At 50.5% G+C, this 14,844-nt stretch overlaps 1 protein-coding gene across 1 annotated transcript in view; it reads right to left on the reverse strand.

Annotated features, from left to right (window-relative positions):
• The window catches only part of atg2a (autophagy related 2A), a 464,956-nt gene that overhangs the window by 245,622 nt on the left and 204,490 nt on the right, over positions 1–14,844 (reverse strand). The window contains exons 14-15 of the mRNA XM_059954818.1: positions 14,579–14,755; positions 7,253–7,523 (exon numbers count right to left, since the gene is read on the reverse strand). Coding sequence (XP_059810801.1) covers positions 7,253–7,523; positions 14,579–14,755 — 448 coding nt within the window. The remainder of the gene's footprint in view (positions 1–7,252; positions 7,524–14,578; positions 14,756–14,844) is intronic.

Here is a 14,844-nt window from a genome sequence, read left to right on the forward strand (position 1 = left end):
TCAGGATTCACACTGAATCCAAACACAGATCTCCAATCACCAGGTCAGGATTCACACTGAATCCAAACACAGATCTCCAGTTACCAGGTCAGGGTTCACACTGAATCCAAACACAGATCTCCAGTCACCAGGTCAGGGTTCACACTGAATCCAAACACACATCTGCAGTCACCAGGTCAGGATTCACACTGAATCCAAACACAGATCTGCATTCACCAGGTAATGATCCAAACTGAATCCAAACACAGATCTCCAGTCACCAGGTCAGGGTTCACACTGAATCCAAACACAGATCTTCAGTCACCAGGTCAGGATTCACACTGAATCCAAACACAGATCTCCAGTCACCAGGTCAGGGATCACCCTGAATCGAAACACACATCTGCAGTCACCAGGTCAGGATTCACACTGAATCCAAACACAGATCTGCATTCACCAGGTAATGATCCAAACTGAATCCAAACACAGATCTCCAGTCACCAGGTCAGGGTTCACACTGAATCCAAACACACATCTGCAGTCACCAGGTCAGGATTCACACTGAATCCAAACACAGATCTCCAGTCACCAGGTCAGGATTCAAACTGAATCCAAACACAGATCTCCAGTCACCAGGTCAGGATTCACACTGATTCCAAACACAGATCTCCAGTCACCAGGTCAGGATTCACACTGAATCCAAACATAGATCTCCAGTCACCAGGTCAGGATTCACACTGAATCCAAACACAGATCTCCAGTCACCAGGTCAGGGTTCACACTGAATCCAAACACAAATCTCCAGTCACCAGGTCAGGATTCACACTGAATCCAAACACAGATCTCCAGTCACCAGGTCAGGGTTCACACTGAATCCAAACACACATCTGCAGTCACCAGGTCAGGATTCACACTGAATCCAAACACAGATCTGCATTCACCAGGTAATGATCCAAACTGAATCCAAACACAAATCTCCAGTCACCAGGTCAGGATTCACACTGAATCCAAACACAGATCTCCAGTTACCAGGTCAGGATCCAAACTGAATCCAAACACAGATCTCCAGTCACCAGGTCAGGGTTCACACTGAATCCAAACACACATCTGCAGTCACCAGGTCAGGATTCACACTGAATCCAAACACAGATCTCCAGTCACCAGGTCAGGATTCAAACTGAATCCAAACACAGATCTCCAGTCACCAGGTCAGGATTCACACTGATTCCAAACACAGATCTCCAGTCACCAGGTCAGGATTCACACTGAATCCAAACACAGATCTCCAGTCACCAGGTCAGGATTCACACTGAATCCAAACACAGATCTCCAGTTCCCAGGTCAGGATTCACACCGAATCCAAATACAGATCTCCAGTCACCAGGTCAGGATTCACACTGAATCGAAACACAGATCTCCAGTCACCAGGTCAGGATTCACACTGAATCGAAACACAGATCTCCAGTCACCAGGTCAGGATTCACACAGAATCGAAACACAGATCTCCAGTCACCAGGTCAGGGTTTACACTGAATCCAAACACAGATCTCCAGTCACCAGGTCAGGATTCACACTGAATCCAAACACAGACCTCTAGTCACCAGGACAGGGTTCACACTGAATCCAAACTCAGATCTCCAGTCACCAGGTCAGGATTCACACTGAATCCAAACACAGATCTCCAGTCACCAGGTCAGGGTTCACACTGAATCCAAACACACATCTGCAGTCACCAGGTCAGGATTCACACTGAATCCAAACACAGATCTGCATTCACCAAGTAATGATCCAAACTGAATCCAAAGACAGATCTCCAGTCACCAGGTCAGGATTCACACTGAATCCAAACACAGATCTCCAGTCACCAGGTCAGGATCCAATCTGAATCCAAACACAGATCTCCAGTCACCAGGTCAGGATTCACACTGATACCAAACACAGATCTCCAGTCACCAGGTCAGGATTCACACTGAATGCAAACATAGATCTCCAGTCACCAGATCAGGGTTCACACTGAATCCAAACACAGATCTCCAGTCACCAGGTCAGGATTCACACTGAATCCAAACACAGATCTCCAGTTACCAGGTCAGGGTTCACACTGAATCCAAACACAGATCTCCAGTTACCAGGTCAGGATTCACACTGATTCCAAACACAGATCTCGAGTCACCAGGTCAGGATTCACACTGAATCCAAATACAGATCTCCAGTCACCAGGTCAGGATTCACACTGAATCCAAACACAGATCTCCAGTCACCAGGTCAGGATTCACACTGATTCCAAACACAGACCTCCAGTCACCAGGTCAGGATTCAAACTGAATCCAAACACAGATCTCCAGTCACCAGGTCAGGATTCACACTGATTACAAACTCAGACCTCCAGTCACCAGGTCAGGATTCACACTGAATACAAACACAGATCTCCAGCCACCAGGTCAGGATTCACACTGATTCCAAACACAGACCTCCAGTCACCAGGTCAGGATTCAAACTGAATCCAAACACAGATCTCCAGTCACCAGGTCAGGATTCACACTGAATACAAACACAGATCTCCAGTCACCAGGTCAGGATTCACACTGAATCCAAACAGAGATCTCCAGTCACCAGGTCAGGATTCACACTGAATCCAAACACAGATCTCCAATCACCAGGTCAGGATTCACACTGAATCCAAACACAGATATCCCGTTACCAGGTCAGGGTTCACACTGAATCCAAACACAGATCTCCAGTTACCAGGTCAGGATTCACACTGAATCCAAACACAGATCTCTCGTCAGCAGGTCAGGATTCACACTGAATCCAAATACAGATCTCCAGTCACCAGGTCAGGATTCACACTGAATCCAAACACAGATCTCCAGTTACCAGGTCAGGGTTCACACTGAATCCAAACACAGATCTCCAGTTACCAGGTCAGGATTCACACTGAATCCAAACACAGATCTCCAATCACCAGGTCAGGATTCACACTGAATCCAAACACAGATCTCCAGTTACCAGGTCAGGGTTCACACTGAATCCAAACACAGATCTCCAGTTACCAGGTCAGGATTCACACTGATTCCAAACACAGATCTCTAGTCACCAGGTCAGGATTCACACTGAATCCAAATACAGATCTCCAGTCACCAGGTCAGGATTCACACTGAATCCAAACACAGATCTCCAGTCACCAGGTCAGGATTCACACTGATTCCAAACACAGACCTCCAGTCACCAGGTCAGGATTCAAACTGAATCCAAACACAGATCTCCAGTCACCAGGTCAGGATTCACACTGATTCCAAACTCAGACCTCCAGTCACCAGGTCAGGATTCACACTGAATACAAACACAGATCTCCAGTCACCAGGTCAGGATTCACACTGAATCCAAACACAGATCTCCAGCCACCAGGTCAGGATTCACACTGATTCCAAACACAGACCTCCAGTCACCAGGTCAAGATTCAAACTGAATCCAAACACAGATCTCCAGTCACCAGGTCAGGGTTCACACTGAATCGAAACACAAATCTCCAGTCACCAGGTCAGGGTTCACACTGAATCCAAACACAGATCTCCAGTCACCAGGTCAGGATTCACACTGAATCCAAACACAGATCTCCAGTTCCCAGGTCAGGATTCACACTGAATCCAAACACAGATCTCCAGTCACCAGGTCAGGATTCACACTGAATCCAAACACAGATCTCCAGTCACCAGGTCAGGATTCACACTGAATCCAAACACAGATCTCCAGTCACCAGGTGAGGATCCAAACTGAATCCAAACACAGATGTCCAGGCAACAGGTCAGGATTCACACTGAATCCAAACAGAGATCTCCAGTCACCAGGTCAGGATTCACACTGAATCCAAACACAGATCTCCAATCACCAGGTCAGGATTCACACTGAATCCAAACACAGATCTCCAGTTACCAGGTCAGGATTCACACTGAATCCAAACACAGATCTCCAGTCACCAGGTCAGGATTCACACTGATTCCAAACACAGACCTCCAGTCACCAGGTCAGGATTCAAACTGAATCCAAACACAGATCTCCAGTCACCAGGTCAGGATTCACACTGATTACAAACTCAGACCTCCAGTCACCAGGTCATGATTCACACTGAATACAAACACAGATCTCCAGTCACCAGGTCAGGATTCACACTGAATCCAAACACAGATCTCCAGCCACCAGGTCAGGATTCACACTGATTCCAAACACAGACCTCCAGTCACCAGGTCAGGATTCAAACTGAATCCAAACACAGATCTCCAGTCACCAGGTCAGGATTCACACTGAATCCAAACACAGATCTCCAGTCACCAGGTCAGGATTCACACTGAATCCAAACACAGATCTCCAATCACCAGGTCAGGATTCACACTGAATCCAAACACAGATATCCCGTTACCAGGTCAGGGTTCACACTGAATCCAAACACAGATCTCCAGTTACCAGGTCAGGATTCACACTGAATCCAAACACAGATCTCTCGTCACCAGGTCAGGATTCACACTGAATCCAAATACAGATCTCCAGTCACCAGGTCAGGATTCACACTGAATCCAAACACAGATCTCCAGTTACCAGGTCAGGGTTCACACTGAATCCAAACACAGATCTCCAGTTACCAGGTCAGGATTCACACTGAATCCAAACACAGATCTCTAGTCACCAGGTCAGGATTCACACTGAATCCAAATACAGATCTCCAGTCACCAGGTCAGGATTCACACTGAATCCAAACACAGACCTCCAGTCACCAGGTCAGGATTCAAACTGAATCCAAACACAGATCTCCAGTCACCAGGTCAGGATTCACACTGATTCCAAACTCAGACCTCCAGTCACCAGGTCAGGATTCACACTGAATACAAACACAGATCTCCAGTCACCAGGTCAGGATTCACACTGAATCCAAACACAGATCTCCAGCCACCAGGTCAGGATTCACACTGATTCCAAACACAGACCTCCAGTCACCAGGTCAGGATTCAAACTGAATCCAAACACAGATCTCCAGTCACCAGGTCAGGATTCACACTGAATCTAAACACAGATCTCCAGTTACCAGGTGAGGATCCAAACTGAATCCAAACACAGATCTCCAGTCACCAGGTGAGGATCCAAACTGATTCCAAACACAGATGTCCAGTCACCAGGTCAGGATTCACACTGAATCCAAACAGAGATCTCCAGTCACCAGGTCAGGATTCACACTGAATCCAAACACAGATCTCCAATCACCAGGTCAGGATTCACACTGAATCCAAACACAGATATCCCGTTACCAGGTCAGGGTTCACACTGAATCCAAACACAGATCTCCAGTTACCAGGTCAGGATTCACACTGAATCCAAACACAGATCTCTCGTCACCAGGTCAGGATTCACACTGAATCCAAATACAGATCTCCAGTCACCAGGTCAGGATTCACACTGAATCCAAACACAGATCTCCAGTTACCAGGTCAGGGTTCACACTGAATCCAAACACAGATCTCCAGTTACCAGGTCAGGATTCACACTGAATCCAAACACAGATCTCCAGTCACAAGGTCAGGATTCCCACTGAATCCAAACTCAGATCTCCAACCCCCAGTCCAGGGCTTTTGTGAAGAGGTTTGCCATGTGCATTCCAGGGCAGTTCACTCATGTTTGGTCTCACTAGACACTCAGCTATCACTTGTGACTCCATGTAGCAGCCATTCCCCAGTACACCACTTTGACAGGTAGGTAAACCAATTGAGGATAGTTGGTGGCCTCATACCCTGGTGAGCGAGGGACATGCCTGTCCTAGCACGTGAAGCCGGGTATCAATAGTGAGATCCTACGACTAGGAAGGCAGTTCTGCAACACTCCATGGAGAACGAAGGGCAAGGTCTCGGCGCAGAAGATAACATGATCATCCTCTGCAACCAAGGAAGCTCCCGGTTCCTGATGATTACTCATACCCCTGCACCTCAGATTTTGAGGTTGAGAGAATGTGACTGTCCCAGTACAAAGGTTTTCCCAGTTTAAAAACTGTCCTGCACAAGTTTCACTGTCATCATCGAAGACAACATGCACCTACCACACTAACATGTTCTTCTGATAGATTGGAAATGAACGAAGTCAGCACAGACACCTAGTGCAGATAATGGACTGCCTTCATACAATCCTTTCGATGACTACGTCCTCCAAATCTTCATTTTCATTGTATGACTGTAGATACCTTCAAATTCTTTGTTCAACGTGATAAGAATAAGCCTGTTACCAAACCCCTTCAGGCCCTTTTCACTCATCAATTCTGGACTCGTCTCCTGTCAGCAAGCAGCTGATTCACCTCAGGACCTCTCCTCTTATTGAATCCCTACTAAACCCTACTCCTTCGACGTTGCCTGGCCCCAATATCTCTTTGTGGTAACGTTTGCAGTGTTTTCAGCTCAAAGTACATTTGTAGGACTCTCAGTACCAGTAAGTGAGTTGTTAACTGTTCAGGCTAACAAAATGGCTTCTCTGTAATGTTATTCAATGCTGTGATGGGTTTTTGTGTCTGGAACGCTTGGGTTATACCTGTAGATAAGGGGGAACTAACCAATGGAGAACTGTTGTGCTATCTTGTATGTCAGCTGAGCGGGAGTTCACGGTCTTTTTTGAGAGGGGAGCGAGGAGGACGAATGTGTGAGGAGCGGGCAGCAGTTCCAGGGCAGCGGATACTGAATCTCGGCGGTCTTGACGGTGGCCGAAGGCTGGGAAGGTCGTTGTGGATGGAACTGGAGGTGTGAGCTCCAACGTGTTAAAATATTATGTTCACAATCAGATGAACTTACTGATTAGGCACCTTTAGGTTATATGTTTCTACTAACCCATCACTAAGAAATAACTATAAAGTTGCAATTATTACTCACCTTTGGTGTGTTGTCAGGTATTTGTATTGCGAGCGTGTACTGGGGGGGCATTACACCAAAGTATTTCACTATTGGCGAGGTGACAATGGTTCACCCTAGGCGAACGGGGGTAAATTGGGGGCACGGATGCTACAATTCATATATGCAGCCATATACAACACAGATTCATTTTCTTGCAGGCATTCTCAATACATCTATAGAATAATAACCATAGCAGAATCAATGAAAGACCACAGATAGATCGGTAGAGGGACAGAGAGAGACATTGGATGAGGAGTCCATGGGTTGTGGGAACAGCACAGCAATGGGGCAACAATGAGTTAAAGAGGGTTGATAAGCAGAGAACCGACCGGTTAGTGGGAAAAAGGAGGACTCACCGTGCAGGTCGGTGAAGCTGAGCTCATACTTGACGGGATCCGTGGCGGAACGGGCCCCGAGCTCGGATCTGAAGACCAGGTCCCTGCACTCCAGCAGCAGGCTCTCCTTCCTGACGGCCTTCTGGAACCAGGGGCGGCGCTCTGACTCGCGGCGCAGGTCCGGCACGGGGAACTGCAGCCGCAAGTGGGCGCTGGGCGCCGTGATCTGCACCACCGTCGGACGCCCCTGGGTGGGAGGAGGGTCGGCCCGGACGGCTGACAATCCGGACAGCTGGAACACAAGAGCAGGCACCAGTGAGGGGAAACGCTCCAGCTCAAACTGACTGCAAGAGAGGGGGAAAATGGCCGACACAGCCAGAGCAACAGGGGTTCAATTCCACCGCTGTCAGTTCTCCCCGTGACTGTGTGGGTTTCCTCAGGGAACTCAGGTGTCCTCCCACATCCCAAAGGCACACGGGTTAGAAGGTGAATTGGTCGGCACAGGTCTGCTGAAGCAGAACGGCCTGAGAAACATAAATAAAATGCTTGCAGGTGATAGACAGACTGGGGAAGGAGGGGCGACGGACAGATTGGGGACAGAGAGGAAAACTATCAACCATTTTTTTCACTCAACTCAATGGCTGAGCCTCTGGTAGAAAGACTTACAAGAATTCGCCCGCACCCTTTGGAGGGAAGAAACGTCACTGATAATGGCCTAAATCTACGCCAGTGGTCAGGGGAAATATTCTCCCAAAGGCCAGCCTGTCGAGCCCTGGGAGAACCTGGGAAATTTCAGACAGAGTCGCTCAGTCGACCAAACTCCAAAGTTGAGGCCAGACAGACAGAGGAGCAGCTGAACCTCGACTCCTCAAACATCGGGTAACTGCTCCCTCGTAGGGAGCTGTACGTGTGTGGTGTGGGCAGCCTCGACTCCTCAAACATCGGGTAACTGCTCCCTCGTAAGGAGCTGTACGTGTGTGGTGTGGGCATGAACCTCGACTCCTCAAACATCGGGTAACTGCTCCCTCGTAAGGAGCTGTACGTGTGTGGTGTGGGCAGCCTCGACTCCTCAAACATCGGGTAACTGCTCCCTCGTAAGGAGCTGTACGTGTGTGGTGTGGGCAGCCTCGACTCCTCAAACATCTGGTAACTGCTCCCTCGTAAGGAGCTGTACGTGTGTGGTGTGGGCAGCCTCGACTCCTCAAACATCGGGTAACTGCTCCCTCGTAAGGAGCTGTACGTGTGTGGTGCGGGCAGCCTCGACTCCTCAAACATCGGGTAACTGCTCCCTCGTAGGGAGCTGTACGTGTGTGGTGTGGGCGTGAACCTCGACTCCTCAAACATCGGGTAACTGCTCCCTCGTAAGGAGCTGTACGTGTGTGGTGTGGGCAGCCTCGACTCCTCAAACATCGGGTAACTGCTCCCTCGTAAGGAGCTGTACGTGTGTGGTGTGGGCAGCCTCGACTCCTCAAACATCTGGTAACTGCTCCCTCGTAAGGAGCTGTACGTGTGTGGTGTGGGCAGCCTCGACTCCTCAAACATCGGGTAACTGCTCCCTCGTAAGGAGCTGTACGTGTGTGGTGTGGGCAGCCTCGACTCCTCAAACATCGGGTAACTGCTCCCTCGTAGGGAGCTGTACGTGTGTGGTGTGGGCGTGAACCTCGACTCCTCAAACATCGGGTAACTGCTCCCTCGTAAGGAGCTGTACGTGTGTGGTGTGGGCGTGAACCTCGACTCCTCAAACATCGGGTAACTGCTCCCTCGTAAGGAGCTGTACGTGTGTGGTGTGGGCAGCCTCAAACATCGGGTAACTGCTCCCTCGTAAGGAGCTGTACGTGTGTGGTATGGGCATGAACCTCGACTCCTCAAACATCGGGTAACTGCTCCCTCGTAAGGAGCTGTACGTGTGTGGTATGGGCATGAACCTCGACTCCTCAAACATCGGGTAACTGCTCCCTCGTAAGGAGCTGTACGTGTGTGGTGTGGGCAGCCTCGACTCCTCAAACATCGGGTAACTGCTCCCTCGTAAGGAGCTGTACGTGTGTGGTGTGGGCAGCCTCGACTCCTCAAACATCTGGTAACTGCTCCCTCGTAAGGAGCTGTACGTGTGTGGTGTGGGCAGCCTCAAACATCGGGTAACTGCTCCCTCGTAAGGAGCTGTGCGTGTCTGGTGTGGGCAGCCTCGACTCCTCAAACATCGGGTAACTGCTCCCTCGTAGGGAGCTGTACGTGTGTGGTGTGGGCAGCCTCGACTCCTCAAACATCTGGTAACTGCTCCCTCGTAAGGAGCTGTACGTGTGTGGTGTGGGCAGCCTCGACTCCTCAAACATCGGGTAACTGCTCCCTCGTAAGGAGCTGTACGTGTGTGGTGTGGGCAGCCTCAAACATCGGGTAACTGCTCCCTCGTAAGGAGCTGTGCGTGTCTGGTGTGGGCAGCCTCGACTCCTCAAACATCGGGTAACTGCTCCCTCGTAAGGAGCTGTACGTGTGTGGTGTGGGCAGCCTCGACTCCTCAAACATCTGGTAACTGCTCCCTCGTAAGGAGCTGTACGTGTGTGGTGTGGGCAGCCTCAAACATCGGGTAACTGCTCCCTCGTAAGGAGCTGTACGTGTGTGGTGTGGGCAGCCTCGACTCCTCAAACATCGGGTAACTGCTCCCTCGTAAGGAGCTGTACGTGTCTGGTGTGAGCAGCCTCGACTCCTCAAACATCGGGTAACTGCTCCCTCGTAAGGAGCTGTACGTGTGTGGTGTGGGGTGAACCTCGACTCCTCAAACATCGGGTAACTGCTCCCTCGTAAGGAGCTGTACGTGTCTGGTGTGAGCAGCCTCGACTCCTCAAACATCGGGTAACTGCTCCCTCGTAAGGAGCTGTACGTGTGTGGTGTGGGGTGAACCTCGACTCCTCAAACATCGGGTAACTGCTCCCTCGTAAGGAGCTGTACGTGTGGTGTGGGCAGCCTCGACTCCTCAAACATCGGGTAACTGCTCCCTCGTAAGGAGCTGTACGTGTGTGGTGTGAGCAGCCTCGACTCCTCAAACATCGGGTAACTGCTCCCTCGTAAGGAGCTGTACGTGTGTGGTGTGGGGTGAACCTCGACTCCTCAAACATCGGGTAACTGCTCCCTCGTAAGGAGCTGTACGTGTGGTGTGGGCAGCCTCGACTCCTCAAACATCGGGTAACTGCTCCCTCGTAAGGAGCTGTACGTGTGTGGTGTGGGCATGAACCTCGACTCCTCAAACATCGGGTAACTGCTCCCTCGTAAGGAGCTGTACGTGTGTGGTGTGGGCAGCCTCGACTCCTCAAACATCGGGTAACTGCTCCCTCGTAAGGAGCTGTACGTGTGTGGTGTGGGCAGCCTCGACTCCTCAAACATCGGGTAACTGCTCCCTCGTAAGGAGCTGTACGTGTGTGGTGTGGGCAGCCTCAAACATCGGGTAACTGCTCCCTCGTAAGGAGCTGTACGTGTGTGGTGTGGGCAGCCTCAAACGTCGGGTAACTGCTCCCTCGTAAGGAGCTGTACGTGTGTGGTGTGGGCAGCCTCAAACGTCGGGTAACTGCTCCCTCGTAAGGAGCTGTACGTGTGTGGTGTGGGCAGCCTCGACTCCTCAAACATCGGGTAACTGCTCCCTCGTAAGGAGCTGTACGTGTGTGGTGTGGGCGTGAACCTCGACTCCTCAAACATCGGGTAACTGCTCCCTCGTAAGGAGCTGTACATGTGTGGTGTGGGCATGAACCTCGACTCCTCAAACATCGGGTAACTGCTCCCTCGTAAGGAGCTGTACGTGTGTGGTGTGGGCAGCCTCGACTCCTCAAACGTCTGGTAACTGCTCCCTCGTAAGGAGCTGTACGTGTGTGGTGTGGGCAGCCTCGACTCAAACATCGGGTAACTGCTCCCTCGTAAGGAGCTGTACGTGTGTGGTGTGGGCAGCCTCAAACATCGGGTAACTGCTCCCTCGTAAGGAGCTGTACGTGTGTGGTGTGGGCAGCCTCGACTCCTCAAACATCGGGTAACTGCTCCCTCGTAAGGAGCTGTACGTGTGTGGTGTGGGCAGCCTCAACTCCTCAAACATCGGGTAACTGCTCCCTCGTAAGGAGCTGTACGTGTGTGGTGTGGGCAGCCTCAAACATCGGGTAACTGCTCCCTCGTAAGGAGCTGTACGTGTGTGGTGTGGGCAGCCTCGACTCCTCAAACATCGGGTAACTGCTCCCTCGAATTTCTGCTTTTACAGCTGACTGCTCCGATCAGGAATTTATTATTATTTTAATTTATTTTTACCTGGCCGGAAAACTGGGCGTCACTTTAATAAAACATCAGAGAGTGATAGAACAGTACAGAACAGAAACAGGCCCTTTGGCCCATCTAGTCTATGCAACACCATTCCAACTGCCTGCACCGGGACCGCAGCCCTCATATCCCTGTACCCGTCCAAACTTCTCTTAAACGGTGAAATCGCGCTCACATTCACCACTTGCTCTGGGGGCTCATTCCACACTCCCACCACCCTCTGAGTGAAGAAGTTTCCCCTCATGTTCCCCTTAAACATTTCACCCTTTTGCCACGACCTCTGGTTGTAGTCCCACCCACCCTCAGTGGAAAAAGCTGGCTAGCATTTACCCTGTCTATACCCCTCATAATTTTGTATATCTCTATCAAGTCTCCCCTCAGTCGTCTACGTTTTTGGGATAAATGTTCAAACCTATTCAATCTTTCCTACAACTCAGGCCCCCCCAGTCCCAGCAACATCCTTCTAAATTTCCTCTGCGCTCTTTCAACCTTATTTACGTCTTTCCTGCAGAAAGGTGACCAAATCCACCTGTGCGGCAGCGAGGACTGTGCGCGGAAGCATCTCCAGCGCTGCGTGGCCACACAGCTTAGAGAGAACAGTGCTGCTCTCTCCCTCTGTCCCTGATCCTAACCCCGGTTCTAGCCACACCTAACCACCCACTGCCCCACCTGTTGTACGATTCACCTGGTTCCATCTGACCATCAACCCCCCCCACCCGACTCTCCTCAATCAGATTTGGTTTATGCATCACGTGAACACTGAAATGTGACACCTGCATTATCGACCAACACACCCAGGGATGTGCTGGAGGGGTAGCCTGCAATAACCAACGTTCCGAGCCCTGATCCCCCCCCCCCAGCTACGTGCACGGACAATCTGACAACTCGGGCCCATGGTCTCCATGCTTGCGTCGCTGGGCTTCAGCTTCCACCCTCCGGGCTCCGATCTGCTGTCCCGACGTCAAAGGTTCACTTATTACCAAAGTACAAGCAGTCCCCGGGTTACGCACGAGTTCCGTTCCTGAATCCGTCTTTCAGTCGGATTTGTACGTAAGTCGGAACAAGTACATCCGGTATTATTTAGCGTCAGTTAGTCAAATGTTTTTCTTAGTATTTATTTTACCTCTCTATGCATATAAAACACTTAAGAAATGTATTCCAATAATTAAACCACTGCGTTGCTTAGTAATAATTGTAGCTTTCATCGGGGCAGGGCCTTTCACATGATCCATTATTTTCACTTTGTCCGTTCTCCTTTAAAATTGTTCCAATCATTGACCAACTGGAGCCTAATGCTTTTCCAATGACCGATGGCGTTTCACCTCTTTCCAAACGCTTTATAATGTCCACTTTATTTTCAATCGCAATCGCTTCCCGTCAATGGAACAGAAACACTGCAGGCGGCAGGTCCCGACCTCCGCACAGAGACAGGTTAAATGGGACAAGTGGGGGCTGTGCTAGGTTTGGGTATTTGACCATCCACAATATTCCATCTGGGAATTTAAACTGGAGGTGGCAGTGGGTTTTTTTTTACGAGGTCGAGTTGCGAGCTCGACACCGGCACGGATGATACGGGAGTCGCTGGATCGAGATCGACCCAGCACACGGGAGCGGTCTGTCACGGAATTGAACTTGGAAACTTCCGTTCTCAAGCCCAGCGCTGATCTCACTGTGCTACCAGCCGACCAGAACGGTGGGGGGGAGTTTACTAAGAAAAATTTAAGCCAAGTACAAAGTTACACACTCAACAGTGTCAACGGCAATGACTTAAAATGGCGGATGACATTCTCCTTCCTCAGTTCGTAAGTACGAGTTGTCCGTAAGTCGGAAGTCCGTAACTCAGGGACTACCTGTATACAACTCTGAAAACCTTCCGTTCTCCGGGTAGCCATGAAACCAAGAAAGAAAAGGCAGCACGATCATCGACCCCCCCAACGAAAAAACAAAAACAGAACAGACATGACCCCCCCCTCCAAACTCCCCTCTCCCATCCTAAACAAACACGAAAGATCAGGCAAAAAACACAGAATCTAAAAAAAACTACAAGTCTGGAGGAAAAGTCTGCCCACATCCAAAATCTCAGATAACCCAAGGAATCAAGTTTTAGCCTCTGCAGCCTCTCCTCGTGACTCAGAACCCAAATCTCAATGCAGCCAGGATAATCTCCCAATGAACGCACTGTATCTGCCTGCCTGCACTCTCTCAGTAACTGAAACACTCTATTATGATGGAGGAACTCAACAGGCCGGGTAGCATCTGTAGATGATAGTAAACATCGACTTTTCAGGCTGAGACCCTTCAACAGGACTAGAAAGAAAGAGATGCCAGCGTCAGAGGTGTGGGGAAGGGAGTAAGGAGTACCAGGTGGTAGGAGGTAGGGAGAGGGAGGGGCAAGAGATTGGTGAAAGGGATACAGGGCTGGAGAAGGGGAAATCTGATGGGAGAGGACGGAGAGCCATGGAGGAAAGGGAAGGGCGAGGAGCACCGGGGGAGTGATGGCCAAGGAGATAAGGTGAGAGAGCAAACAGGAGATGGGGAATGGTGAAGTGGGGGGGGGGGGGGCATTACTAGAAGTTCGAAAAATTGATGTTCATGCCATCAGGTTGGAGGCTACCCAGAAGGAAGACAAGGCGTTGTTCCTCCAACCTGAGTGTGGCCTCGTCCCGGCAGCAGGGGGGGCCTCCTCTACTCCCACGATGAGGTCACACTCAGGTGGGAGTGGACGGCCACTGCGAGCTAACACTTTTTCTGGTGGATGGAGCATAGGTGTTCGGTGAAGTGGCCTTCCAAGCTACCTCGGGTCTCACCGATATACAGGAGCCGCACCGGATGCAGGAGATGACCCCGCTTGCAAGGATGAGCACACTCTGCTGTCTCCCCTTTGTACTACCTCGATGCATTTATGTACAGAATGACCTGCCTCGGAAGCACATGAAGCTCATCCACGGGACCTTGGTTCAGATGACCATTAAAACCAAATAACAGTTGCATAGACTCCGCGAGTGGAGCAGATGACGCAACAATTACAACAGAATCACAAACCCTCAGCGTGCCACTCACCAGTGTCGGCTCCGCAGACCTGGACTGCTCTGCCACGAATTCCCTCTCTGGCGTCGGCCACGCTCGCAGCAGAGGGTCCACCCTGTCCAGAAAGCTGACGTCAACGTCTGCGTGGGCCTCCTGGAGCTCGACCACCAGCTCGGCACTGCACTTTGTGCCTGATCTCCTCCGAGTGCCCTGGGGAGGAATCCACACACTCACTCACCTTAACAACAAACAGTGTGCAAGACCAGCATCTCCCTACACGTGACAATCACAAACCAATT

Source organism: Hypanus sabinus, chromosome 31, assembly GCF_030144855.1.
Source record: "Hypanus sabinus isolate sHypSab1 chromosome 31, sHypSab1.hap1, whole genome shotgun sequence".
NCBI classification, from domain to species: Eukaryota; Metazoa; Chordata; class Chondrichthyes; order Myliobatiformes; family Dasyatidae; genus Hypanus; species Hypanus sabinus.